This window comes from Eutrigla gurnardus, assembly GCF_963514095.1.
Source record: "Eutrigla gurnardus genome assembly, chromosome: 6".
Lineage (NCBI taxonomy): Eukaryota > Metazoa > Chordata > Actinopteri > Perciformes > Triglidae > Eutrigla > Eutrigla gurnardus.
The window spans coordinates 15,576,916-15,604,570 of NC_139920.1; the positions used below are offsets into that span (position 1 = coordinate 15,576,916).

The 27,655-nt window shown below is 41.0% G+C and overlaps 1 protein-coding gene across 2 annotated transcripts; it reads right to left on the reverse strand.

Annotated features, from left to right (window-relative positions):
• Positions 1-14: 14 nt before the first annotated feature.
• Positions 15-27,141, reverse strand: jak1 (Janus kinase 1). Of its 2 annotated transcripts, none has more exons than XM_084011367.1 (25): positions 26,888-27,141; positions 21,436-21,647; positions 20,963-21,086; positions 19,183-19,336; positions 18,098-18,261; positions 17,424-17,692; positions 16,663-16,778; positions 15,928-16,110; positions 15,486-15,643; positions 14,441-14,555; positions 13,601-13,799; positions 10,921-11,030; positions 10,424-10,576; positions 10,195-10,282; positions 9,971-10,098; positions 9,619-9,757; positions 7,122-7,273; positions 6,793-6,943; positions 5,523-5,611; positions 4,894-5,086; positions 3,766-3,890; positions 3,306-3,478; positions 3,002-3,119; positions 2,597-2,707; positions 15-2,071 (listed from the first exon to the last, which is right to left on the reverse strand). In XM_084011367.1, exons 2-25 carry the CDS (start codon positions 21,638-21,640, stop codon positions 1,952-1,954), a joined length of 3,537 nt encoding a protein of 1,178 aa, XP_083867493.1. In that variant the 5' UTR covers positions 21,641-21,647; positions 26,888-27,141; the 3' UTR covers positions 15-1,951. The 2 variants fall into 2 exon arrangements, with proteins under 2 accessions (XP_083867493.1, XP_083867492.1); XM_084011366.1 differs by having other exon boundaries at positions 13,601-13,794; positions 14,436-14,555; positions 26,888-27,140.
• Positions 27,142-27,655: the final 514 nt, after the last annotated feature.

The following is a 27,655-nucleotide window of genomic DNA, read 5'->3' on the forward strand; positions in this document are numbered from 1 at the left end:
CAATGACACAGACAGAACAGATATATTTTTTATTTTTTTTTACATATTTTTCCAGATATGTTTACTCTCCATAATTCAACCTTTCATTTCTTTTTTTGAAAATATATATTTATATATGTATTTTTTTCTTATTTTTAGCAGAAGGAAATGTCTTTTATGCTCCAAACTAAAAACGTAGACCGTATTATGGCAGCCTTTTTCTTCTTCTGCCTTTCTGCTAACATTCACAGTAAAAGCATACAGCTACATGAAGAACAACTGACCAATTCTTGAAGTCATCACAGTCTGTGACGGAGCAAGATTTTAAGGCTCATGTCAATGGATGAATTTAAAATAGAAAAAAAAAAAACACGTTCTGCTCAAATCAAACTCATGGTTAAAATACCCTTTTATAAATGTGCTGGCATATTGGCAGCATTACAAATAAAATTTTACAAATAAAATGCAAATACATGATCATGGTCACTGAAAGAAAGGACATTTCGGAACTGATATAAAAAATGAACATAAAATGCCACATAACTAATTGTATATTTCCATAAACAGTCATCAACAATGGTGATAGGCTCTTTTGTTGTTGCACTATTCTGTGGAGTATATGGGCATTTATTAGGGAAAGGAAGAGTGAAGTGATACTGTCTCACAGGTACTTATCTTAACTTAACTCTCATTTCTCAGCTAACAAGTTAGGAAGTGCTGTACATTTGATTTAGGGGACAAATCAGCTTAATATAGTTCTCGATTAAAGATGGGTTACATTAAATGAACCATACTCAATAAGAGATTGTAACCAAACCACCTCAACACAGTGCAAACGATGCCATCCCTGCTCATGTGAAGAGGATGAAAGCCTATGGAAGATGATGAGAGGGCTACAACTGGAAAATCCAAATGTAGATTCTCTGTTCCGCTCCTTGACGGAGAAAAGTATTCTGATGCTTGTCTGCTCACTTTTGGTGAGACAGGCATTGCACATTTAAACAACGCATGCTGAAAATCTATTCATCTGTGGATTATTTGTCTCGGTTTATTGGTTTATACAAAATGTGTGAAAATAGTGAACAATGCCTGTTAAAATATCCTGAAACGTAGAATATGCGGTCTTCAAATGACTTGTTAAGTCGACAACACAGTGAAAGGAACATGGCTTACTGAATGGTGGCTGCAATGTAAAGCCAGTACTTAGTGACTGAATCTGCACATCGTGAAATATATCACAGATCACTCCATGGCTAAAAAGAAATGCAAATCAGGGGGATTGTCTCCCAAACAGGAGTCCATGAGACACACAGCAGTGGTGCAAATCGACAAAATGCATCTTCCGCATCTACGTCAATCCATCCGTTTCTGTCCATCCATCCAAGAAATTCTGACCATGATTCATCCGTGATCCACTCAGTAAAAGTCCACCAAACAACCCTTTTACTGTGTGAACGTGGCTCTCCTTTCAAGCATCCGACGGTGAGCGCCTCTAATCCGCACAAAGATAAAAAAAAGTCTTCAGCGCACATTCTGAGAGTGGCACATGAGTTTGACGTTTCTGGATTATGCAGAGAGTTGAATCTCTTCGATACACTTGGAAGTCCTTTGTAAAATATAAGGTCACATTTAGCATGGGCTAAAGCTACATGATTTGTCAGAATCTACTAGTTTCCTCCAAAATACTCAACTCAAATAAGGAAAGATCGGAATAGTTTAACAAATAAATGTTAACAAAAAAGAAATGTTAGAAAATATGGCAAATTAAATGAGGAGTATACGGTAAGTCTTTCCATGGTTGTTGGATGTCTATAATGTGAGTGTAAAGGAGCATGGCTTTGCGTGAAGCTCAGTTCCTTCAGGACTGTCTCTCAGTAGAATGAAGCAGCATAAGCAGTTGCTGATCTGGGGGTCCGTTTTGCCGTTGACATCTGCTTCCCAAGTCTGCATCACTCCCACAGCCTTGAACATTTTAAAGGTCGTTTTGCTGTTGGTACTGTTTCTGCAGTTTGGTCAGCTCCTCCACCAGGGACATGAAGGTGATCCTCTGCTCAGGCGCGTTCTCCCAACACCTGAGCATCAGCTCGTACACCTGTCAAACAGGAGTTGTGTCAAGATGACGGCATCGACGTGTTATGTAAAACAGCTGCTGCTATAACTTTCCTTTCCTATAGGTGGCACAGGTTAGTGTGTGCTAGATCAAAGGATACGGATTCTAGAAAGAGATGGTTCTCTTGAGTTTTTCTACATGAAATACACCTCCATCACACTGGGAGGAAGTCTCAGAGTGATATCACAAAACTTCTCTATTTTCAACCAAAACTATTGACATGTATAGCACTAGAGCTAAATGATAGAATGTTTTATATTTTGTTATTTGGGTGCTCTTTTAACCATCATGCCTCCCCTCTGACAGGATGTTGATTGGAACATTGAGAGCTACTGTACAAAAGAAGCTGCTACGCTTTCTTCAATCGGTTGCTCCTAACCTGCGACCAAACAAACTATACTGTTTCTTCCTTTGTTTTCTTTGTATTTGCTTTGTAAAGAAAGACTTCAAATCACATCTAAAAAAAAAATGATGTAATTACTGTGTTGTGTTAATGAGAAGACCTACCTTCTCAGGACAGCCCTCAGGACGCAGCAACCTCCTCCCTTCTGTCAACACCTTCACCAACCGGATGATGGTCATCTGACCGTGACTTTTACCAATCATACCTAAGAAAAGCTGTGTGGGCGAAGACAAGGAAGGTTTACAAAAGAAACAACGTACAATACTAATCAATACTGGCTCCGTTATTCAGAGGCATCCCCTAGTGGAATCCCTTTGGCCAAGACTGACATGATCTCCTTCATACAAATGACTCTTCATGTGTGTCTGATGCCGTCATAAATGCACTTATTATCCCTGTAAGACCGGTACAGTATGTGTGTTATGTCTTTAATGTGGATAAATCACCCAAGCTTCCAAAATGCACAACGACTAGGAAGTATTCACTGAAGGAGGGCGCTGCATACTGACCGTCATCGGGCTCTTGGAGGAGTCGCAGTAGGTGATGAGTTCGTACATCGTCACCCCAAAGGACCAAACATCTGAGGCGAGGTAGAACTTGCAGTGAGTCAGACACTCTGGAGCGTACCTGGAAAACAAAGAGCATGAATACTTGCACATTTCTGCATTTTCCTATCATGTAGTAGTCATATCTCTTTAAATCATATTCTGCTCATCTGCACTCCTTTCACCCACCCCCTCTTTATTCTCTCCTTCCTTTACAGATCAATAACATCTTGTCAAGTCTGAGAGAGTAAGAGCTTTTCTAACTCACCAGAAAACAGGGCTGTCGTTTTCGTCTTTGACAGTGTAATACCCCTCATTGTCCTTGATACTCTTGGTGAGGCCGAAATCGCCGATCTTCACCGTCCTCTCGTTCTCCACCAGAACATTTCGGGCAGCCAGATCTCGGTGGATGTAATTTCGAGATCCCAGATAGTCCATTCCCTGATAAGAAAGAAAACAACAGGAAAAACAATCACGCATACGTGCTGCATTTTCTATTCATTCAAAGAAAACAAATTCGCCAACATATAGTTAAGCCTTCTTTTCTGAGGTGTTTATGACCAATAGGCCACATATATTAAACTAGAACCATTCACATTTTATCTGTTCATACACAGATTAAATCATGCGATAATAAGATGACTACAGTTTTGGAAGACACAACGGAAAGATACCTGATGGTACCAGCTAGTGTGAGTAAACCGCTCTGTGGAAAGAAACTGTGTTACCTTGCATATCTGGACAGAGTAGCTGAGCAGGGTGCTGAGCTTGGTCTTGCTTTTGTTTCTGGGTAGATACTCCTTCAAACTGCCCAGTGGAAGGTACTCCATGATCAGCTTAATGGCCTGACCACCTTCAAACAGATTTACACACAAATGCAATCAGGGGCACGAATCGATCAGCAGAAATATAGAGAGAAGTTGCGTGAATTTGTGGGCGTCTGTGTATGTATGCTAACCCCCAGTTTGTGCCTCTCTTATTACCATTAGTAATAAGAGAGTATTAGAGTAATAAGAGTATTTATACAGCACAACTCATACATCATAAACAACTCCAAGTGCTGGATATACTGTAAAAAAAGGCATATACTGAGAGTCTGCTTTTCCTAAAAGATAATAGAATTTCAGGAGGCTGTTTAACAGCACTTAACACTGGAAGTATACCTCGACAGAAAATAGTGTCGCAGCATGAGAATTGGTTAAAGAACTTTTTTTTGCTGTGGGAGTCTTTAAGGATTCAGGAAATACCTTTATAATAGCAGTAAGTGTATAAAGCTTGAGTTTTTTTAATGGCAAGATAATTGGAAGCTAAGGTCTGTGACTCTGATGTAGTAGTTAGTATACGAGGGGCACAAACTGGGGCTATAAAGATATATATTTGAGTCAGTGTGTATAATGTTGGATCCCTTGTTAAAAACACAATCCCATCACTGAAACACTGTCTGGAATTTCACATTTTCACATTAAGTGAGACCAGCCCTTAAAGGCCACACACCAATGATGGGAAAGTTGTATGAGATTCATTACAGGTGTCTGCAACTAAAATCTAGAGGCACCAAAGATTACTAAACTTTTTACACTAACATTTATTGACCATGCTTTTATTTTGAAATCGAAACTATCAAAGCTTCATTTCTGAGTAAAAAGTAACATGCAAAAGTAAAAAAGGGTAATGATATGCCTTTTACACACTAAGAGCACATCATGTCAACATTATATGTTTGCTACAGTGGACTTAAAAATATATAATCTATCAGAAATCTATACAGCTGTGGTCTAAAATGGTCTAAAATGTTTGTTGAGAGAGTGGAACACAGATCCAACCGACGGTACGACCATGCACTCTTTCCTTCTTACCTTCCTCTTGGCAGATGCCCTTGTACTTGACAATGTTTTCATGGTAGAGCGCCTTCAGGATGTCGATCTCACTCGAGAGATTGTTGCTCTGCTCCTCCCGGTTCTCGGGCTTCAGGGACTTCACTGCCACCAGCTCACCTGTTTTATCTCCCCGAGGATCATAGCGACACAGCTCCACCTTACCAAAGTGGCCCTACGTAAAGGAACAGGTGAGACATTCTTGTTATTGGGATGATCATGAACAAGTTCAAGTCTATATCCTGTGTGGGACCAGTTGTCTCTCATCATTGCCTAAAATTCCTTCAGTTCTTCGTCTGTTCTCACTTCTTGTGTATTTTTACATCCATACAGTTCCTTTAAGGTTATGAAGGATCATAAGAATACTCCAAGTAGCATTTTTTTAAATAGTAGTAGGCTGATGTGGACCGTTATAAAACACATACTCATCAAATTACTTGAGGGGCACCAACTCTACCGACTGAGCTATCCGGCGCCCTGGGTATTTATAGTTTTAATGCAAAATAGTTCCCAATGCATGTAAACTAAAAGTTGTTTTATTTGCACATTTGGAAATTGTCAGTTTGAACATCCTGACAGACACAAGCAAAAATGAAGCAGAAACAGTTTACCTCCCCCAGATCTCTGACCCTCTTTAGGAATCTCTTTTCAAACATAGTTGGGTCCACCTCTGGTGTCGGCTGTGGTTTGATAGACGGGTCTGAGAGACGGAGGAAAAGAAACATACATCACACATGATAGGTAAATGTCTTTTCTTCAACTTAAGCACACTTGCGTCATAGGAAGTCTACTGTGGTTGACGGTGTCAACGTTTTCATCAGAATTTTCTGTGGTTATGTAACTGTTTGCATGCTCTGGTTTTCACACAAATGGCTACTTTTGGTCGGAAAATGCATCACAACATGCAAGACTCATTCTGTGTCAACAATAACAATAATCATAAAGTTTATTTTAACAGCATTTTTAACCAATTTTTAAAGGGCATTTTTAATTATAGGTTGGTATTAAAGTAAAATAGATTTTTTGCTTTCTTGGTTTTTTAATATGAGAAGATCAATGTGATAATAAGCTTTAGTAAGACTGTCTGCAGTATTCTATTCTGGCCACGAGGTGGAAAACAGAGTCTATTATGTTGTCATGGGGCCCAGCTGAGGGGCAGATCAGTGATACTGCACCCAGTGAACTTCCTCATGAACATCTGAGTGAAGTAAACAACTTGTTCTCTCTCTCTCTTTGCACTGCTTACTGGGCTGCTGCTGCTGCTAGGTGAGATACAAAGCACGCAAAACTGCCGTGAATTTCTGAACCTGCATCAGCTTTTAGCCAGTTCTGCAGTGTACACTCACTTCTATTCAGGTCTAACATGTTTTGGGGGACAGCAGAAGGCAAGAAAACTGCTTCAACGACAGAAAGAAAATTAGGTCTTACTTATTATGCACACCCACCCCCTTATGTGGAAATATCTAACATATGATGTTAAGTGGGGCTGCACGGTGGTGTAGTGGGTAGCATTGTCGCCTCACAGCGAGAGGGGTTCGATTCCCGGGTCGGGTTCCTTCTGTGTGGAGTTTGCATGTTCTCCCCGTGTAAGCGTGGGTTCTCTCCGGGTTCTACGGCCTCCTCCCACAGTCCAAAGACATGCAGGATGGGGATAGGTTAATTTATGACTCTAAATTGCCCGTAGGTGTGAATGTGAGTGTGAATGGTTGTTTGTCTCTACATGTCGGCCCTGTGATAGACTGGCGACCTGTCCAGGGTGAACCCTGCCTTCGCCCAATGACAGCTGGGATCGGCTCCAGCCCCCCGCAACCCTGAATACAGGATAAGCGGTAGAAAATGGATGGGTAGATGATGTTAAGTGCACACAATACTCATACATACTCTTTTCCTCTAGCATGTCTATGTCTCTGACGATAGCCCTGAAGAAAGGCCTCTTCTTGGGGTCGTAGTACATGCAGTGGGTCATCAGTTCGGCCAGCTCTTTGCAGTCTGGGGTGGCCAGTTGGCACTCGGTGTCGTAAAACCTCTCCTTCTGCTCAGCACAAATACAAACACATGAATGAGGCGGTGCATATAAAACCACAATGTGATCATCGATGTGCGATTGTGGAGAAAGGAGGTGAAAAAGGGGCAAGGCAATGAGCAGGAATAAAAAGAGAGTGTGGTAAAGCAATCAGATTTCAGGCAAATGTATTGTGTGCGCCCCCTACCTCTGTGAGTTTCTTGTCTTTGAGGGGAACCTCTCCATCATAGCAGATCTCCCACAGAGTGGTACCAAAGCCCCACTTGTCAGCTGCGACGCTGAGGGAAGACGCGCTCTTCACACACTCGGGAGCGATCCATGGGATACGGTGCACGCACTCTGCAGAGGCAAACAAAGTCAGCTTTAGCAACAGTGGCTCGATTACTCTCATTTTTCTTTAAATATGGCATCAATTGCATGTCTATAAGCCCTAGAAGAGGGATCTTTTTTTTTTCCTGTTCAATCAATCATTTGTCTCAGGATACAGGGTGATGTATGCTATTGAAACTCTATAATCAATATGATAAATTTGACCAAAAAAGTACAAAATATCGAAGTATAGCACTAAAAACACTATTTGAAGTAACGGTGAGAGCATGACCTCATTGATGTGAGCCAACATATTCTTACTGTGCTCCTAATACCAGGAATTAAAAATGAAATACAGTACAGCTCTGGCAGGCTGACTGGGTGTGTATCTGGGTTAAAATGTTGACTGCTTCCACCGAATCTAAAAAAGCCTTGGTATTGGCCGGCTGAAACATACTCTGTATATGGAGTGGAAGACCGACGAACTGATTGACCTCCACTGGGGGGTCTATGTTAGTGAGTGCATGCAGGTCACACTGGAACATGGGAGGACTGACAGCGGGGGAAAGAGGAGGAGGAGTAAAGAGGAGAAGAAGCAAAATGGAACGAAGGGGGAAGATGGAGCCAGAAATGGGAGCGGAGAAGGAGATAACCGAGTGTAAGAAAAAGGGAAAAAAAGACAGAAAGAGATGAATGGATTCGAGAGTGATCAGAGATTGCTGGGAAGAGTGCTCCCAGTGGGTTTCTGAGCACTTTACTCTCTATGTGTTCAATTAAATCCATATACAAGGACATCGATGTGTAACTGGAAGACTTATTGTTCTGCAAAGTGATGGAGGCAGAAGAAATGTAAAGAGTTCTGGGAACGGAGAGGGAGGGAGGAGCATTCCCAGCGACGTGCTGGACGAGATGGACATTTACAGAGGACCATTTCCAGCCTGTCATGTGGTTTGCAGCTCCAATCTGTGCGGTCACACCGTGTTATATCACACAACTTCCAGCTCCAACGGAAACATGAGTCGGCCATTTGAGGGGAACTGTGCAATCTGAGAAATGTCCTTTTTACTGTGCCGTCTTCCCTGAACCCAGATTTTGCTTTAACAAAACAAATTAGAGGCAGAGAAATCTGGCCGATGCAATGACTATTGATTATATGATTCATATCATATATGAGTCATATTGCTGACGACCTAGGCTTGATAGGAAATTCAGTTCAGATAAAGTTTGTATCATAGTCAAGAGAGTTTTAAAGTAGTTTAACTCATATTATTGTTTGTATATTTGAACGTTATTAAGTGTAGTTGTGGCATTTTATGTGCTCTCATTTTGGACATTTACAGCTGACTGGGGAAGTGTAAGTTATTGTGAAATTTCCCATGGTAGCTGTTGCTTTTAGTACCCCAGAGAGAGAGAGAGAGAGAGAGAAATAAAGAGAAATAAAGAGAAAGAGAAAGAAAGAGAAAAAGAGAAAAAGAGAAAAAGAGAAAAAGAGAAAGAGAAAGTTAGTGGGCCCTAGTTTCGTGGCGCAGCGCACGTTCAGTTTGGCAGTTTGGTGGATTGCCTGCGCCAAGATGGGTGTGGCGGCGCAGCAGGGGGAGGCGTCACAGATTCAGCTTGGCGTAGCGGAAGTTTCGTGGCAAAAAGCCTTAAGGCGCTAATAAAGTCCATTCATTCAAGGCGAATCACAGCTGGCGGAGTGGAAGTTTGGATGACGGCGCGCAGTGCGCACACGTCACCGAGATCTCACAGGCAGGTTTCCACAGTTCCAGGCACATTTAAATGCAATAAATAATCACAACAAACACTATTTAATGCAACTCATTGAATCAACACGTGAATTTATATTGATATAGATTGGTCCGTCACATCTGACGTCAGATCAAAGGCGGATGGCACGCGTAACGGAAACTCAGCCTCTCGGACCAAAACATCTCCCTCTCTCTCTCCTGTTTTTTATAATATGGGCATTGTTATTATTATGATACGCACGCACAGCGCGTGATGCGCGTGGTGGGAGCGGCGGCGCTGCTTCTGTCATCGGGTTGTCAAGTGACGGAACTTGCACTGAACCTCCCCTAACGCATTAAAGGAGAGGAGAGGAGCTCATTTGATTGGTGAAGATCTGAATCGGCTGTATTAATCCCAGTCCACGCCTCGTCTCCTCCTCGTCTCCCACTCACGCCTTCTTCTCCTCCCTCTTTCCCACTTGCGCCGGTGGGCGAGACGGGAGGTGTGCCTGCGCGAGCCTGCGCGGTGCACGAAACTTGCAAAGTCCAGGCGGACACACCCCGTCGGCGTGGCACAGGTGCGCCTAGTCTGCCTACGCCTAGTCTACGAAACTAGGGCCCTCAGTGTTTATGTTTTTTTGTATTTACCCTCTCTGGTGAGTACTGTGATTGGTATTCCTGGGTCGCTGAGCTTGATGAAGGGCCCTCCTTCATCGGTTTCCAGTCCATGTCTGGCCAGCAGGATGTTTTTAGCGCACACATATCCGTGGACCAGCTTTTTGTCCTCCTACAAACACACACACACACACACACACACACACAAAATACTATTAGTCTGTGTTCATAAAATTAGATCTGACTTGGTGCGGGTAATGCTACTGATGCAACATTCCTATAGTTTGTGTGTGTGTGTGTGTGTGTGTGTGTGTGTGTGTGTGTGTGTGTGTGTGTGTGTGTGTGTGTGTGTGTGTGTGTGTGTGTGTGTTTTACGCTCTCTCACCAAGTAGCTGAGGGCTGAGGCCAGCTGCTTGGCCACCTGGAACTTCCATGGTGTGCTGAGTGGACTCTGCTGCCTCCTCATAAATAAGTCCAGTGGTCCTAGCTGGACACACTCTTCAACCATGATATCTGATCCACACAAGCAAAAAGAGACAAAGTCGTTGGAAACAGCCCCGCACTCTCATAAGCATGCACACACACACACAGTTCTTAAAAAGCACTTACTCTCCTGGTGGCGGACACACACTCCGTAAAGCAGCACGATGTGTTTATGAGACACTTGTCTCATCATGCTGGCTGTTTCGAAGAAGGCCTGTTAACAGAAAGACAAATAGATGATTCAATGAAAGCACATTACAGAAATGTTTATGGTCTGCCTAGATTTTGAAAACATTTGCCGCTTATGAATATTAGCTTTCAATATGGATGTCAAATATGTGCGATGGTTTCTTACCAGGGAGATGTCCCTGTGTCCAGAACCCAGCACCTTCAGGACAACCTTGACCTCCTGGAAGGAGAAGGAACCTGCATCCTCATCCTCCTCACCCTTCACCCTCAGTGTGCCAGAGTAGATGTTGGTTCTTGTGCCCCGGCCAAGGTGCTCCTCCTGGTTAAAAACAGGGGAGGTTCAAGAGTCAAGATAATGTCTGCATGGTTCTGATGAGTGTCTTTATATTCGAGGAACCCTTTTTATATTTTGAGTTTTATTCAAGAAAGAGAAAAATCAAATCATTTTTTATAAGTGCATCAGTTCACTTGTGTGGAAAAATGCAAATATGTGGGGGGAAAAAACATACTATACAATTTCCTAAATAAATCACCTTGATGGCACGATTGCAACAACCTGCGTTAGAGCTACAATTTGAGTTGTGTGTGTGTGTTGACTAAACTGCGAGTGTTTTGCATGGTCATCATTAAATAGGGGACAGACAAACAGAAGAGAAGGCGTACCTGTTCGATCTCCTCCTTGAGAATGCGATGGAAGCTGAGCTGACTCTCCTGCATGGGGGTCTGAGGTGCCGGTGCTCTGTCTTTAGTGACCACCAGCAGGTTAGAAACCTCTGAAACACAAACACACACACATTTAAAGGGCCATAACAGGGTTTTTTGTGGTAAGTTGTGCACAATCCAAAGTATGAGCATTATCATGAATCCATTTTGAAAAGTACGGCAGTGTTTTAGATTCTTCTTTGTCACAATCAAGCTGCAGAGACTTGACGATTGTTTGTGTTAGGTAATGCCTCACAGAGAATGCTGTTATTTTAGCACTGTCGAAGGTTTGGATCGACTCAAAAAGCCTACGTGCATTCGCACGACAACAATGACCGTCGAAAACAATAAAAACAGAAGCGATGATGAAGTGATGATGGGGTAAATTTGGATTGAAGTGCTGCGGCAGCCAAAAATGCTACAAATGCACAGGCGCTCATATATGCACTAGTATTCAGCATGAAAGACAAACTGTGTTTACATGTGGTAAAATAAGCTCTCAACAACTACGTCAATGTGGCAATGATGTGGATAGCTATTCAGGTCTGGTTGCCGTACTGATCCAGCTTACTTTTTGATATGTGCAGAGCCGTGTGTGGGAGGATGAAGTCAAAATGTGTCTTTGTGAATGTCGCCATACTATACGTGTTTGTGTCTGTGGGTGTCTAATGTTGTGACAAAACCAGTGCACTGTGGTTTGGGAGGGAGGGGGTTATTCAAAATCCAAATACAACCTGCAGCAATGTATTACACGGCACACACACCTTAAACTTCTCATAGGCTTACCTTTGTAATGTATTCTTAGTCAAACTCTCAGCCAGCAAACTTATCTTAATAAAGTGACACACTTGGCCAAACCATGTAGTCCTTCTTTCACCCATCTGCCTTGAAAAACCTACTTTATATTATTTTCACAACCGTTAAAAACCATGCAAAGACAACAACACTAGTAAAAGCAAAAGTAAAAGTGTTTGTCTCATATCCTCGGGATGTGGGGATACCAGCGTGTTGTTGTCGTAGCAAGGATGTTGTATAACGCATCATAAATATTTCAACAGGGACAACAAAACGGCACCCCAGTCTTTTATTTTCATCTGAAGCTAAAACAACCCCAACAAACATAAACAGCTCAACAGATCCACGCCCACGTGCAAACACGGCTCCACCTTTCCCGGAGTGAACACAAGAGTGCTAGTTTGGCTCCGGAAACCCACGTTTACAACTCTCTTCCTCCCTGACACAATTTCACACAGACACGCATATTGTTCATGCCAGCCTCAGTTCCCCTCCGTTCGCAAGAACACACACAAACATGGGCACACACACACACACACACGCACACACGCACACACACACACACACACACACACACACACACACACACACACACACACACACACACACACACACACACACACACACACACACACACACACACACACACACACACGCACACACGCACACACGCACACACGCACACACACACGCTTTCTTTTAAGGGCACCTCCACTATTAATCTTGTATGGTGGGAAAGTGTTGCTTCACTCACTCCGTGGGTTGAAAGGTTCCAATCCGTTAAACTTCTGACCTCACACAACATCGCAGTCAGGTGTGGTCGCTTGTACGTGTTACCACACCCAGCAATGATGTAGCTTTTACACAAAATAGTGCATAGTGATTCTGCACAGTGTGTGGACTGAGGATGTAGATTGCTAGATCCCAGAGCACGCAGGATTTTCAGTTTGCTGCAGCATTTAAGTGTGAACAGTGCCGACTGGACAATACGTGTTTTGCTTAAGCATTTGTTGTTGCTACTTGCAAGAAGGACTTTAAAATTAAAGTATCAATTATTTGATAATTAAATTAAATTATTTTTTTTCGAGGTTCTTTCCACAACCATCATAATAGACAGATTTGTCATTTAGAATAAATAAAGGGTAGACGTGCTGAAAAAACCCTGGATGATGTTCCCCATGCTAAAAGAAGTAAGTGGACCTTCCAAATTTACATACATTTGATGAGAGTACTGGTACGCAGACATCTACATTATGAAATGATGATTCTTGTGCTTGGGTGTGGCAAGGGGGCTAGATAGTGGCCCCTATACAATTTCAGCAGAGCAGCCCTTGCGGTAGGTTGGACTTAGATTTATTTGGCCGGCAAATGTATCACATGCAGACTTAAAAAAGTGTCTGATCATCACATTAATTCTGCTTTATCCCCTCCACCATGTCCACATATCTCACCAGTCTTTCAACATATCTATTACACTTAACACTGCCACTTAAAATAGCTTTAAATGTTATTTCAAGATGTTCCAGATGTTGACAGATAAACAGTTTTCTCCTCAAATCGCTTTTCCACTCTCCATGCGAGTTGTCAAATCAGACATGCTGATTTCTATTTATCTTATCGTCTCTTTACTCCATTATTGCTGTTGAAACATGTGGTGGAAATCAGTGACACAGCTGGGATTTCTACACTTTTGTCTTTATATTGTTGTTATAATATTTGGTGTAATTTGTAAAGTCAGCCCTTTTACATTAAATGATTTAAAGATCCTAAAATGCATGGCATACTTGAGAATAAAGTTCTGTGCTGAGCCTTTTTCCTTTTTGTTAAGTGGCAGGATTAATCTTACCTCTTGGCTGTGGAGGGCAGCAGCGCAGCAGCTGGAACTGGAGGTTGTCGGTGCGAAGGCTTTGGCCCTCCAGATGCTCCAGTAGCTCGACCAGAGTGTCCCGAAACGTGTCAGTGCCGTACAGGCGGAAACCATTGGAGGCCACCTCAATCTGGAAGTTCTTATACTGACGCACAGGGCGAGAGTCCTTTAGGCTGATCTGGATGCAGAAACAGAGAGTTTTTAACGGGACATGCAGGGACATTAGACTGAAAGAGAGATTGAATCAACAACAACAACAACAATTAGGAGTGAAAAAAGTTGGAAAGTCAACATTACAGTAAATGAGGAGGAGCAGGGAAGAATGTGTGCCAGGAAAATGAAAAAGAGTAATGAACTAATCGAATATCTAAGCTAATGTCAAACAGTTTTTATTTTTAGAAATGATATCCATATTTAGTGTGCTTCTATTTCTTTATACTGTATAGGTTTAAATAGTTCTCCTAAAGCTCTACCGACACATGCAAACGCCACAGAAATGTGTCACTATTATAATAACATTTATTCAGCATTCTAATATAAATCATGACTACAAACAGTGGCTAAGTTGATCCAGTGGGTCAGCTTTGTAAATGTGTGTTTCCTCCCACACTGACTCATAAAACTAAAGTGCACTGTTCGTGACCTGTCTAAATCTAAGCATCCTGCAATCCACAGTGTGTCCATTGGTGTGTCATGCCCTCTGGTTGGTGAATAACCTCCACCGACCATTCCAGTGTATGACTGGGATGCCGGACAGCACCTGATACTATGAAGACATGGACAGATGACAGTTTTCTAAGAAAAAAAAGTCTACTCTACCTCATTGCAGACCACAGTGATGATGATGTACTGGTAGTCATTGCAACTCCAGCGCAGGATGTAGGTGCCCTCCTCATTGCCCTCCTGCCGCAGTTTATGGATGGCATACTCTGTGCTGGTGTGGGGAAACGCAATGAATGGGGTCAGTAATGGTGTTCTATCAAAGTTATTCCAGTTATTTCTCTGCAACTGGAGACAAAGTAGGGGGAAAACAGATTTATTTAATTTTTTTACGGCGTGTTTGGGTAATGGAAGTACCAGCATACACACTGCTAAGTACATCGCAGCCACTCAGCCCCTTCTACGCGGGCAGACAGCTTGGTGAGTTGAATGTGGTTTTGGCAAGACTGTATATAATGTCTTGCAAAGAGTTTGTTTTATGACGCCTTATAACCCATTAGTGTCTAGATGAGTTCAACCAATCCTGGGTTGTATTCATTCACTCACAATACAGCAGTGGTCGTTGCAGACACGCCTGGTAGAGATCTGCACTCTACTGACTGCACCTTTCTGCCCTTTTTGTTTGTTTTTGGTAATCAAACCAGTTTCCCTGATTAATAGTTATCTGTCTAACTAGGACTGATCCATTTTGTTGAAGTAAAACCTTTTGAAACTATAGAACAAAATAAAAACACACAGATTTGTCAGGAACAACAACAAAATCTACATTTTAGCAGATAACAGTTTAAGATACATTGCTTTTTGCCAGCCAAATCCAACCAGATATTCAACCTTTTCTTCATTATAATACATGTAATAGTCAAATACTGGACTTCTTTCTTTAAAAGGATTGAATACAGGCGATAAAACATGGCAAAGAATATGAGTTTACAGTTAATTACTCCTCTGCATTGAGCAGTTTGGTTCATGGTGTTTTGCTGGTAACATTACACCAAACAAACGCCTTTGTGCATGCTCATAGCTCGCGTGCCATCCGCAGAGGCCTGCGCCATGGTGTTTGCATAAGTAGAAACAGCTGAACAGCGTGTTTTTGTGATGAAACAGCAAAAACAACATATAAACCAATAAAAGTGCAAGCACAAACCAGATGGGTCCATGGCAGCCATTTTCGATGTTGTGCACCACTGAAGCAGGGGCAACCTCCTTGCACAGGTAGTGGTGAGCATCCACTGTCAGCCTGAAGTAGCCATCAACGAGGGCAGCAAAGGACAGAGCCTCACCCCTAGAAGCCATGTGCAACTCCTGAAAAGAGATGAGGGAAGGAGTGAGGGAAGCGGTGATCAAAATAGGAGCTATAATGAAGCCACAATACTCCAGAGAGAGATCTAAATGAGTGTTGATGCATCACAAAATGCAAAATCCATCTTCATGATGACGCATGATATCACCATTAGTCACACATAATAGCATAGTGAGGGGCAGGCTTTGCTTCAACCTGATCGAAAGAAATGTTGAAATCACTTTGAAAACAAGAAGTTGACAAGTAGAAACAACTAAAGTATGCTATATTGATTTGTTAGCCTCACCATCTTCTTGTTGTCCTGTCTGTAGATGGTGACCGTCGCCTCTTTGATGACAGCGTGTGTGATCTCATGGAAGTCACAGAACACCACCCAGTCTTTGTTTGCTTCTTTGTTTTTGTCATTTTTCTGTTTTCCATCCAACTTGTTCTTCTTGGACTTGCCCTTATCTTTGCCAATCACAGTTATCTATTTTAAAGAAGAAGACAAAACAAGTACACAAACACAAATTATGAAAGGAAATAACCCGTCATCATTAAATATTGTCATCTGAAAATGCTACGATGACTGTTACAAGGTTTGGACATCACATATGGACTAATTACCTCAAGCACTAATTAAGAAATACTGTTACACAATGAAGACAATTGTACTGCTCTTCCAAAGTGGCCATCAAAATAATAGGAAATGTGACCACAACCCCGTCTCAGTATCTCATTTCTTGAGTGGTTTTATTGAACTAATGCTCATTCTGTGTGCATTAAAATACTAAACCCAAACTTGAAATGTTCTTGTTGTCATTGATTGGAGGTAATAGCAAACAAGCACTAAAAACATAAAAAGCGAGCACATGTTGACTTTCTTTTCTTTAAACTATTTTAAGACAATAGGCACTTCTTCAGGAGCTTCTTTAACATACTTAATATTTTTGTATGCAATACTTGTTCTCTTCTTCTCTGGTATCAGTATTGCGGTAACTTTATCCAGCTTTACCTTAATGTTTCACACAGTTTCACTTACTGTAGCAGGCTTCTTCCTCCATGAAATACCAGTGGTACCAGTTAGCAGGACCTGCATGTCACGGCTCGTCTCCATGTTCTGACTCTGGCTATGCTCTTGGCTCTGGTTGCAGTAGCCTAGAAACAGCAAGCAAACATTGCAGCAGTTACAAGAGCAGCCAAAATATTCAAATGCTGCAGTTATTGGACACATAGCGAAGACACATCAATCATTGGAAAAATATTTATAAGTTAGCTTATTGATAGCTCAATAATGTTTTGGGGAACTCTTGCAGTGATTATGCAGAAACAAGTGAGGCCAGGAAAATGTGTTGTTTCTACCGTTTGTTTACATTGAAATAAACATCAAAGCATCCTGTTCCTTTCACTTTTGGTTTTCACCATCTGCACAAACTCACACAATGTTATATTGATATATTTAAATGTCAACAAATGTTGAAATACTGCATTAGGGCTATAAAAACAGAGACATTACTACATCTGTTTTGTGGTGGAGTAGCAACTCTATTTTGTTTCATCATGCGTACTAATTCCAATAAGATTTCAGTCTTCCAGTTTAGTTTTCCTCTTCTGTTATAACATTAACTCCCACGAGAACTACCTTGGTAAACAAAAAAGTTCTGTCACAATCTATAATCTCCTGGATTTCCAGTAAAACTACATCTCAAACAAAACCGACTGAGCTGGTGCGTGCCACAAATCTGGCAGAGCGCCTGAGAACAAAATCATGGCCACCCCCTCATAATCTTCCTGAAATCTTACCATAGTAACCGCCATTGCAGAGGTCTCCTTCCTGTGTCAAACCGAGCGAGATGGGCTCCAACACCTCGCTGCCCATGCCGCTGGTCAGGCCCTCCAGCGTGGCCAGGTACTTGATCTTCAGGTCGTACGGCGTGATGTTGCTGTCCTTCATCGTGCGGCTGTTGAATTCGTTGAGGAATTTCTTAAAGACGTTGTTGATCCGGATGCGTGTCAGGAAGTTGCGCTGCTTGATGTTGCGGTTCAGCGAGTCTGGGATGAAACGTTTGTAGCTGGTGGGATTAAGACGGAAAAATTAGATGGAAATAAATGAACAATTCCACTCAGTATTTACTTCCTCTGCTTTAATGAAAGTACTTTGAAGGATAGGAAAAATAATGTGAGACTCTGACTTTCCCGTGGTATGCGTAAGTGTTTTGTGCGTCTACAAGCTCTCTAAGCTTCAATTGTTGTTATGATTATGGTTTATTATTTACTTTCTAATATATTCTTTAAAATACTTCATTTTTTGGGAACAATGTGTGCATGTGAGCTGAGCTCTTATCCAATATGGGACACTTGAATTCACAATTCATAGAAATTCACAGGAAGACATTAAAATTGGTTATTTTAAGTTCTCAATTAAAAGTCTGTCCAAGACGCACCATCCCCACCTGTTTAGAAAATGTAATATTTACCTGACTTCATGAGAAGCATTGGACAGGGGCATATCCATGCTTATGGTATAGTGAGTGATGGCAAGCACAGCCATGCCCAAACACTCATTTTCTATCTCATGTTGCTCTGCCTCTGAGAGGGAAACCCTCAGTGGAAGCATACCCGTCTGAAAGTCATGCTGGCCCTGCACAAAAAACACATTTATATTAAACAGAGAGACACGCATGTGAACATACACACCTAAATAGTCTAGATGGAAATTGGAGAATGTGTGAAACTGTGTGATTTGGTTCTTTACGCCGTGGTAAATCCTGTCCAGATTACCAAATGAAATGAAGAAGTGACTGCTTTATTTACAGGAAATTCAGAGGGATTCTTCTGACAATGTAATTAAGTTGTTGTTTGATGTTTGGAAACATCTGTTCCTGCTGAGTTACAACTTCTTTCAGTCTTTTTTATATTTTAATGGACCAAAGAATAGAATTTACTGTGGCTGTAAATTACACTGAAGGCGTATACTTTTATTGCTGATTATAAAGTTGCACTTCCTGGTAGTGTTACATTTCCTCCAAGCTGTTGATGTTTTGAAACTCAACTGTGAAATGTGTTCATGTCTGAGCTGTTTAGCAGAATGTAGAAATAGGAACAGATGAGAAGGAAGAAATAACAAATGCAAATACTTTTGGTGGATTACGATCTTTAAAAGTGTTCTGCTCAAATAAATACTTCATGTGTGCAACGATGAGAGAGCAATGCCTAAAATGCTTCCACGACAATATAAAACAAGTAGAGCTGAAATGATGCCATCCACAGTCATATTGTGCAAAAAATAATTTCTTCTTTTTCAAAATACAATCAAATACAATATCGTATTTTCTTCCTGAAAAACGAAATGTGACGCACCTTTACATCACCTAGTATGATCCAATTTCAACCGATAATATCATGACATCCATCCATTAATCACTTTGCAACTTTGATTCTACTCTAGCTAGAGAAGGAGCTAATCTTTTGAACATTCAAATCAGATTTCTCCAACATTAAGTCCCGCCTGTTTCACTCAGTAATAGTATGGAAGCTAGATACTCAGACTTTTTTTTCTCACCTGGGCAAACAGGTAATCAAGAGAGGCAGCATCCAGGAGGGGAGTTCCTTCTGGGGTTTTCTGTGGGCTAAGTCCTCCTCTGAGTTTACTGATGCAGTGTCTCCAAACTGGAGACTCTCCTTCAGTGGTGCCATGCCAGTTCCTGAAATAAAACCTGATAGGAGCGAGAAAAACAACATATTGCAGAATTAATACACTCAGAATGCACAGGTGCATTACAAGATACAGTAAATAACAAGGTAAACCTTGCATTTTAGTGAAACAGTGTGAGCGTGTGTGTGTGCGTAAGCAAATATACCATGCACACGCGCATGGTATATTTGCTTACGCTCACAATTAGTTGATCATGGTGAAATTCCATTATCGGGACAATCGTAAATATATACTATTGTGATGTGTTCATTTTGGCCAGGATAATCATGACATGAAATGTTGATATTGTGCCACGCCTACGCTCTAGATTGTGTGTATATCCAGAATGACCACAATACCCTGCACACAAAGAACGCAAAGCAGGCTGCAGCAAAAAGCACGGACACAAAGCACACACACAAACAGCACACATCATAGTAAGGCTGCACATTAGCTTTCCTCTTTCTCTGTGCTGAAAGCAGTGCACTATGAAAGAGGAAGTGCAATTGACACCACAGTAATATTTAGTCACTGACATCTTAAACAAATACAATTATATATAAATAATCTGTATTTCTCCGACTCAGTAAATTCATTTTAAGTAGAAAACCCTGCAGGTGTAAATGCATTGTAAATAGTATATCAAAGAATATGAAATAGGTACATTTCCATGGTACATTTTTATAAAAAGGTGCAGACAACTGAAGGAGATCTACATCCTAGATTAAATATATACAACACATGGTGCGTTCCATTAATGTCCCACCAATTGTTGTGGCATATGTCATGATGGCAGCAATATACACAAAGTAGCCTTGGCATCCACATTGCCATTTATTTCAGGCAATGCTAGGGACTCCTGCAGCGGGACTAGGGATGAAGATTATAGAATACCTCTAGAGTATTTACAGTCAGTCCCACACTCACACACACAGCCCTTAATACCTCCAAAGGGAGGCCTACAGGAAGCATCCTGATCCAAATTGGATCCTTTCAGCATGGAGGGACAGCACTTCAAGCAAACACATTTCAACTAATTGAATGCCAGAACGCATCCTTTGGTCGCTGCCTAGGACAACATATGAGGGTTGAAAAGGAGCCTAGATCGAACGGTAAATGAAAAGTTTGGTTTAAGGCTGGGCTCCCTCATCGCTATCAGTGTTACCTACTCGAAACTAGCAAACCATTATATATGAACTCCTTCAGTCAAGGCAGCAACTTGCAATTTGAAGGGAATACTCCAGAGTGTTCTGATAGCGTATCATGATCTCTGAATTCAAGGTCTTGGCTCTCAGCCTACTGGTACGCTGGAGGTCACAGCACTGCATAATCTCTGCAAAGAGTAGGGAAGCAATCCTGAGATCCCGAACTCTCCCTTCCTAGATCTTTTCAACATTATCCATGTGACCATTAAGACCCCTGGCAGAACTATATCGTCCGAAGGAAGTACCCTCTCCAACCAGGTCAGATACTCTAAACTTCTGTTGAGCAGTAAAGTTTAAACAAATATTTCCACTAACTTTAAGACTTCACTACATTTGAAGCGCTTCAATAACGAAAAACATAGCTTGTTTTAATTTAACAAACTGCTTTCTAATAATAAATGGCAGCTAGAAAATTATAATATGTAACTCCAATGTAGTCTTACCTCATGCGATAGTGCAACTTGACACTGGTTTCATCTGTGATCTTGAACTCATAGTTGGGGTGGTACCACATGTTATTTGTCTCATCATACAAGGAAAATAGGTTATGGCACAAGGGGGAGATTGCTGAGGAGTGAAAACAAAAGAAGAAAAAATACATCATCATCACACAGATCTTCAGTACACAATTATTGTGACCAACAAAAAACATCATAATAACGATACTATTACTATTACTTTCTATATGGTGTGTAAGAGTCCTTATCAGATTCCAATAACCGGTTATCAATCATTTAAAGTCTACTGCAACATCATTTAAGAGTGTGGATCTGAGCTGTAAACCTGGTGATTTTGTTATCTCCAATTAATGTGCCACAGACTATATTCTACAACACATCCTTTATCGCTGGTAATAAACAGAAACGAGATCAAGACACAGAGAAAGCAATTTCTGTCCAACATATCAGGTACTCACAGCATTTCTTGGCAGCATCCACACAGAGCTCCAACGTGGTGTAGCAGCCTTTAAAGTACTCCAGCTGGTGCACATCCGGCGTGTAAAAGTGGATCTCCAGACCCCGAGTGGAAGTAGAAGAAGAGGAGAGTTGGGCTCTCTTAGTGGACCTCCTCATCTTCCCACAGAGTTGCCTGCTCAACTCCATCGCCCACAGAGTTGGCATTCAGACACTGGAGAAGAGAAGAAGAAAAGGGAAGTAAAGAGAAATGAGGAAGTCAGTGGGGATGAGACAAATGTTTTACACATTCAAAACATAAACGACCTAATTACTTTCTTGTTTTACACACTGTTATTACTACTTTGTAGCACTAAAATCGTGAATTTACTTACTTTTTCATGAAAATCTTTACCACAGTCTTCTGTGGTTTAGTTTCTCAAGAGCTTTTGCTACCAAATTCACCAGAATGAGCACCACACCTTCATATTATTACCAACACTTTCTGAGGAAATGGCTGACCACTGTCTATTGAACATTGCCAATCAAGTGTGTTAAAGTGTGTTAAAGTAAGACAAATTATCGATTGTGAGCTCAAGTGGAGTTCAATGACTCATATTAATACAGCGCAGAGCCCCGAAACACAAAAGCACAGACACCGGGGATGATGTCTCACTTTAGTGGAAGTGTAATGATGTCAGCCTCTCAAGTGAGCCGATGACATCAACATGGAGGACAGATGGTTGCTGTGAAGGGGCTGTGAGGAGTCTGGGCTTCACCACGGGATGAGTCTAATAGCTCGTCTACACCGGCTGCACAGCATAAGAAGCATGTCAACAGCAGCAGCTGCGAGACCTTGTGTTAAATACACCAGCATAACTTCATATTGATCCGACAAATAAAATCCATTTCATTACTGTGCCCTGGATAGATATTCATTGCATCCTGCTAAACCCATCCTGCTTCACACTAGACATAAACTGATGTTTAAATCAAATGCCAAACCAAGCTTGCCAATTCTCAAACATGACCACGAGTGAGCACAGTAGTCAGCCTGGCGTTATCCACTACAACTTTGAATTTCTCTTCATTCTCGTGTATTACAGTTGAATTTCTTGAGAAGAGACTTTAAATGAGTCATCCCATCTGCCTTTTACAGCGAGAGAGTTAATCAGTCAGTGTGTCGCTCGCCCTCTTTCTATCCAAATTCAACTTTATACTTTTTCTGAACAGTTACATTTTAAATTCAATTTTATACATTTGGTGTGGTATATCAAAAAAGCCGTCTTAAATAAATGACCTGATCGAGACTGATGGCAGATTTACGGGAGTGTTGCAACCATTTTCACCACATTTCCCTGAAGTCTACTTCAGCTGTAAAAGATTGTTAACAGTTCTTCCCCTCAACGACGTCACCTGCTGTGTCTGCATACCATTGTTTAAAAGATAGACAAATGGGCTGGAACCAATTGTGTTGGGGATTCAGGTGTGGGTAAAATTACATCTACACAAAGGACTGCCAAATATTGCCTCCAAATGCATCTGTGTTTTTCATATAAAGAAAGTACCAAATACTGCTTTAGGGCAGCAGTGTTTACTTTCATTCTCAATTAATGGGACCATTATTTTCTAGATTAACCAATTAATAGGTCAGTCTATGAAATGTAAAGAAATCTCATGAAGCGGCATCTCATGAAGCTGGGACCAGAGAATTTCTCACATTCGTTCTTTAAAAACAACTAACATTATGAAGCAGTTGGCAAAGATTGATTAATCATCAAATCATTTCAGCTCTTTACTGTTCTTTTCAAAACATGCAGATCTCTCAAACCAAAGCTTGAAGTGTCAGTCTAGTCTCTTACAGGTTATATTTTGAATAGACATCGCCCTCTGTCTTTATTGGGCTTATCCCCAGTGCACATGCGCAGTCGCGAAGATTTTTTTCATGCCTTTGTGCCCTGCACAGGCCTCTCTTACATCAGCAGTTGCGATATACTAGATCCGCTGCTCCCATTTGTTTTTCAGCGTGAAGCAATCAACAATTGAAGAAGTTTACAAGATGAAGACATCCAGATCTGTCAGTCGGTGTACCGGCTGCTAGATCGGCTGCTTGATCAACTACATCCTATCGTTGGACCTCAGTGCTGTCCGTACCGTGTCAGCTTGCAGTAACCCTTCAGGCTGCATGTCAGTCTGTGCTGACTTGCCTTCAGAGGAGCTAGCTTGGGACTTAAAGGCACTTTGTGTTGATGGTTGCAGGACAGCAAGCTGGGCAGACCGTCTGTGACTGATGAGCTGGACATCTTTACCTGCAACTATCCCGCACATCCCAGATGAGAACCGTTTTGACGGGACTCAGCTCTCTCCATGGCTGGCTCTCTTCCTGACAAATCCTCCTCCTCATTGGGAGCCCTGGAGGCGTCCCCGAGGGATACGCAGCCCCGGAAGTGGGTTATCACCTCCCCCACTGTGGCTGGTAGCCTCACAGCAGCGGCTTTCTCCGTCTTCATATCTTTTGCCCACTGCAAAGGAACATGCCAGCAGCTTCTTAGGCGTCTATAAGCAAGAGCCACCGGCTAGACATACGCCACTGTGGCCTTCACAGAGGCAGCCGTTTCCAACCCTGGACAAATATACCAGCGTCTCCTTGGGAGCAGCTTGTGCCCGCCTCTTTGACTGCTTGCACCAGTGTGCTGCTCAGGTGGCTCAGCTGTAGCACAAAACAATATTTGCTGCTGTCTTATACACATGACCACTTATTCATGTTTTTATACATGTATAATATTACATGAATACTGTGTACTATATATACACATTTGGGAAGTCTCATCAGTTGCATCTATTTAGAGTTCCCCCTGCATCACAAGGACAAAGTGCTGCTGAAGAACAAGAAAGTGAAACTGAAATGAAATGAGCCTGCTTTTCCCCATGGTGACCTTCTTTTTTTAATTCAAAACTTCCTGTAGATTCTACTCGCCCTAAAACACATCCACCCAAGACAATGGTGCATGGCAACTCTGGCAGACGACTAATCATACATGACTTAGGTGTTCATTTAGTTTTACTTCAGGGTTAATTAGGCCTAGTTTTTTCATACAGTGAACACATGCATTCAAGTTCAACAGAAGGAAGACAATGGCAAACAACACCGACTTGTCATATTTTCAAAAATGTCCAGCAGAATGTAAGTATGCACTAAGCAAAGCATGACGCATCAAATGGCAAATTAGCCAAATTCTCAATTATCAGTTGAAAGTAACCAAGTAGTAGTTACTAAAGTAATATTCTGAAGGAAAATTTGGAAGTACTTGTACTTCACTGGGATATTTATATGTCCTGCTGCTTTAGACTTCTACTCCACTACTACATACATTTGTTTGACAGCTGTAGTTACATTGAATATAAGATTAATAACACAAGATATATTAAACAAATTCATTATGATATATGTATCATAGAGCCAGCAGTAAATGTGTTCAAAATAGCCCCAATATTATCAGCTGGGACATTAATGAGATGCTCATACATAAATCAATAAATATCTAATCCATTATAATGACCATATTTGGAGTCTAATGCTTTTGTACTTCGAGTACTTCTTCCACCACTGAATAAAAATGAGCAGTGCTTGGCTTTAACACTGGAGCTCATGTGCATGATGCCAAGCAAGGAGATCCCCCTCAATGTCTAAGCATTGATAAATCATTTCATTCGTACACTCCATTTTTTCTGCATGCTGACATGAAGTTAATGTATATTCATTTTCGCTGCATTATAGGCATATCTCTGTTGATGATGAAAGTCTGGAGGTCATTTAAACAGTTACGTTCATATTATTCATAGTGTACTATTCTGCAGCCCAAAAATAAAGATAAACTAACAAAAGGTTGAAAAAGTGCTTTCAGGAATGTAAATGAACCATAACATCTATGTCAATAATGGCATAATAATTACATAATTTAAAAGTTAAATTACAGTCGTTTACAGTCAGCATGGGTTCTGTGTGAGGCAATCAACGTAATCAAGTAATTCCACTGATTGACAGACTTTAAATCAGAAAAATCTAAACTAATCAGTGAATTTGGCTGGTGGAAAGTATATAATGACTTAATGAATTTCATAAGACATCTTTTTTTCTATAGGTACTGTTTATGGTGCTGAATTTTATAAACTGAAGTTAGTGAAGGTGGACAATGCTTAAAATACCCACAATGCTGTATTTTGGCTGGGCAGGACATTTAAAAAAAAGGGTTTTGTTTGTTGCAGTTTTAATTACAATTTAGTAAACATGCTACACCATGGCTTGCTTTTTGTAAGCCACAAAACAAATGTGACCGTAGTGAAAGCAGCAGGCAGACAATGGGGCTGGTAAAGCAACGTCACAGCGGACGCTTGGTTATCACAAGAAAAAGTCAAGTAATTGATGAATCCGATGCTCTTTGATATCAAATACCATGTTATCACGTTGAATATCAAAAGGTGGGCCTATTTATTAACTGAAATGAACCTCAAAGCTCAAAACAGAGATCTAACTACTAAGAATGTTCAACTTTAATCACTCTCCCATTAGAAATGTCAAATTATTATTTGCATTATGTGACATCTTAACATCTTAAATGTCAATTCCTTTGACTCACTTTACAAAGCCTTGTATGTATGTATATATATATATATATATATATATATATATATATATATATATATATATATATATATATATATATATATAATTAATCGAATAATCATCACAGCTCATTTTACAAAAGTCACACTTGTGGTTATCCTCTTGCTCTGATGTTAATGGTTTAAATTCCAGTTAACAATAACATCAAAGTATTTGACTGGTCCGAATTCAAACTAACAATAGGTTTTACTTTTATTTCACATAATTCAAGTGTATAGACGGCTGATGAAACCATTTAGCTGTTTTCACTTTTAGTTTTCAAGTATTGACAGTTTGGATTTAGGTGGACGTAATTCAACATACTCCAAACCAAAAACGATTAGCTTTTAAACACAGACTGACTTTGTCCATCTTTAAATCTGGTTTTTGTTATGAAGTACAGTCAAACTTTCTTCTTTCTTTTCCCCCCCACAAAAGCAGGCTATAGTTTGTGATAGCGTTGTTGTATCATATTAGATCTTCCCAACAGTAGGTCCTCACTCATAAATACCGAATTAGATAACATTTTAATCGTACTGTAAATCAGCGGAGGGGCTAACTTATCTGCGCCATTAACGATGAATGGACTCCCATTGATATCATAAAAGAAGTCGAGGGACGTCGGTTGACATTAGCTTGTTAGCCAGTTAGTTAACTTGGACGGTCAAAGCAAACGACAGCGGGGTTTTTTCTTCGCTTGACAACAACGAGGAACGGTGACACACAAGAAGGCGTCTTAAACGGACCAGAAGAGAAGACATTTTTGTTACCCGATGTGAACATTAAACCAACGGTTAACGTTATTTACTGACCTCGCGAGCTTAGCCAGACAGCTGGCAAGTTACTTCCGTTTCGTTCAGTACATTAGACGCTCCAACCAAGTTGTGGCTATTTTCTTGACAGATGTTGAGAAATGAGTATCTTTTGTCGGCTATTTTATTCCCAAACTTCCGACGGCAAACATCCAGTATCCAGAAGGAGAGAAATGTGAGGTTAATTCCACGGAATTAGTTGATTATTGGAAGCTTGAGCAGAGACGCAGTCCTATTCTGTTCTGGCTAGCCCTTCCTGACAAGTACCAGCCCCTTTCCCGAAAGCAACGCTCGAGCCATCTACAGAATTCGGCATCTGATTGGCTGTACAGCCCGCCACTCAAGGTGACGTAATTAACCCTTTGTTGGACTGGACAGTGTGTGTTTATACTTGTGTTACTGATGTATTCCTGCCATTTAGAACCAAAAAAGTGGCCCGTATGATAAACCATTACATTATTACAAATATTCCAAAATGCATTTTTGAACATTAATTTATTTTTAATATCAAATGCTGTTTCACAAGTCAAGAATGGCTATTCTATCTCTATTTCTGTACAGCATAAGCCAGGGGATATCCTCTGAGGCTAATTGAGATTTTAGGTTATATAAAACAGAAAAAAGTACCAGGTGGGGGGAAAATTGAAGTGAATTGATAGAAATTGAACATCTATATGCATTGGTGGAATGTCACCAAGCAGTCTTCCGACCAGTCAAAGTGCTTTACAGTACATGCCAACATGCACCCTAATGGAAGTAATTCATACA

Bases quoted from the DNA above. Each gene is read 5' to 3' on its own strand.
- jak1 (XM_084011367.1), bottom strand. From the start codon at position 21,640: ATGCCAACTCTGTGGGCGATGGAGTTGAGCAGGCAACTCTGTGGGAAG. The intron at 14,556-15,485 runs GTTTGTGCTTGC...TCCCCACACCAG, and splicing joins GGCTGCCATGGACCCATCTG to CACAGAGTATGCCATCCATA. The intron at 3,120-3,305 runs GTGAGTTAGAAA...TTTGTTTTCCAG, and splicing joins AACGACAGCCCTGTTTTCTG to GTACGCTCCAGAGTGTCTGA.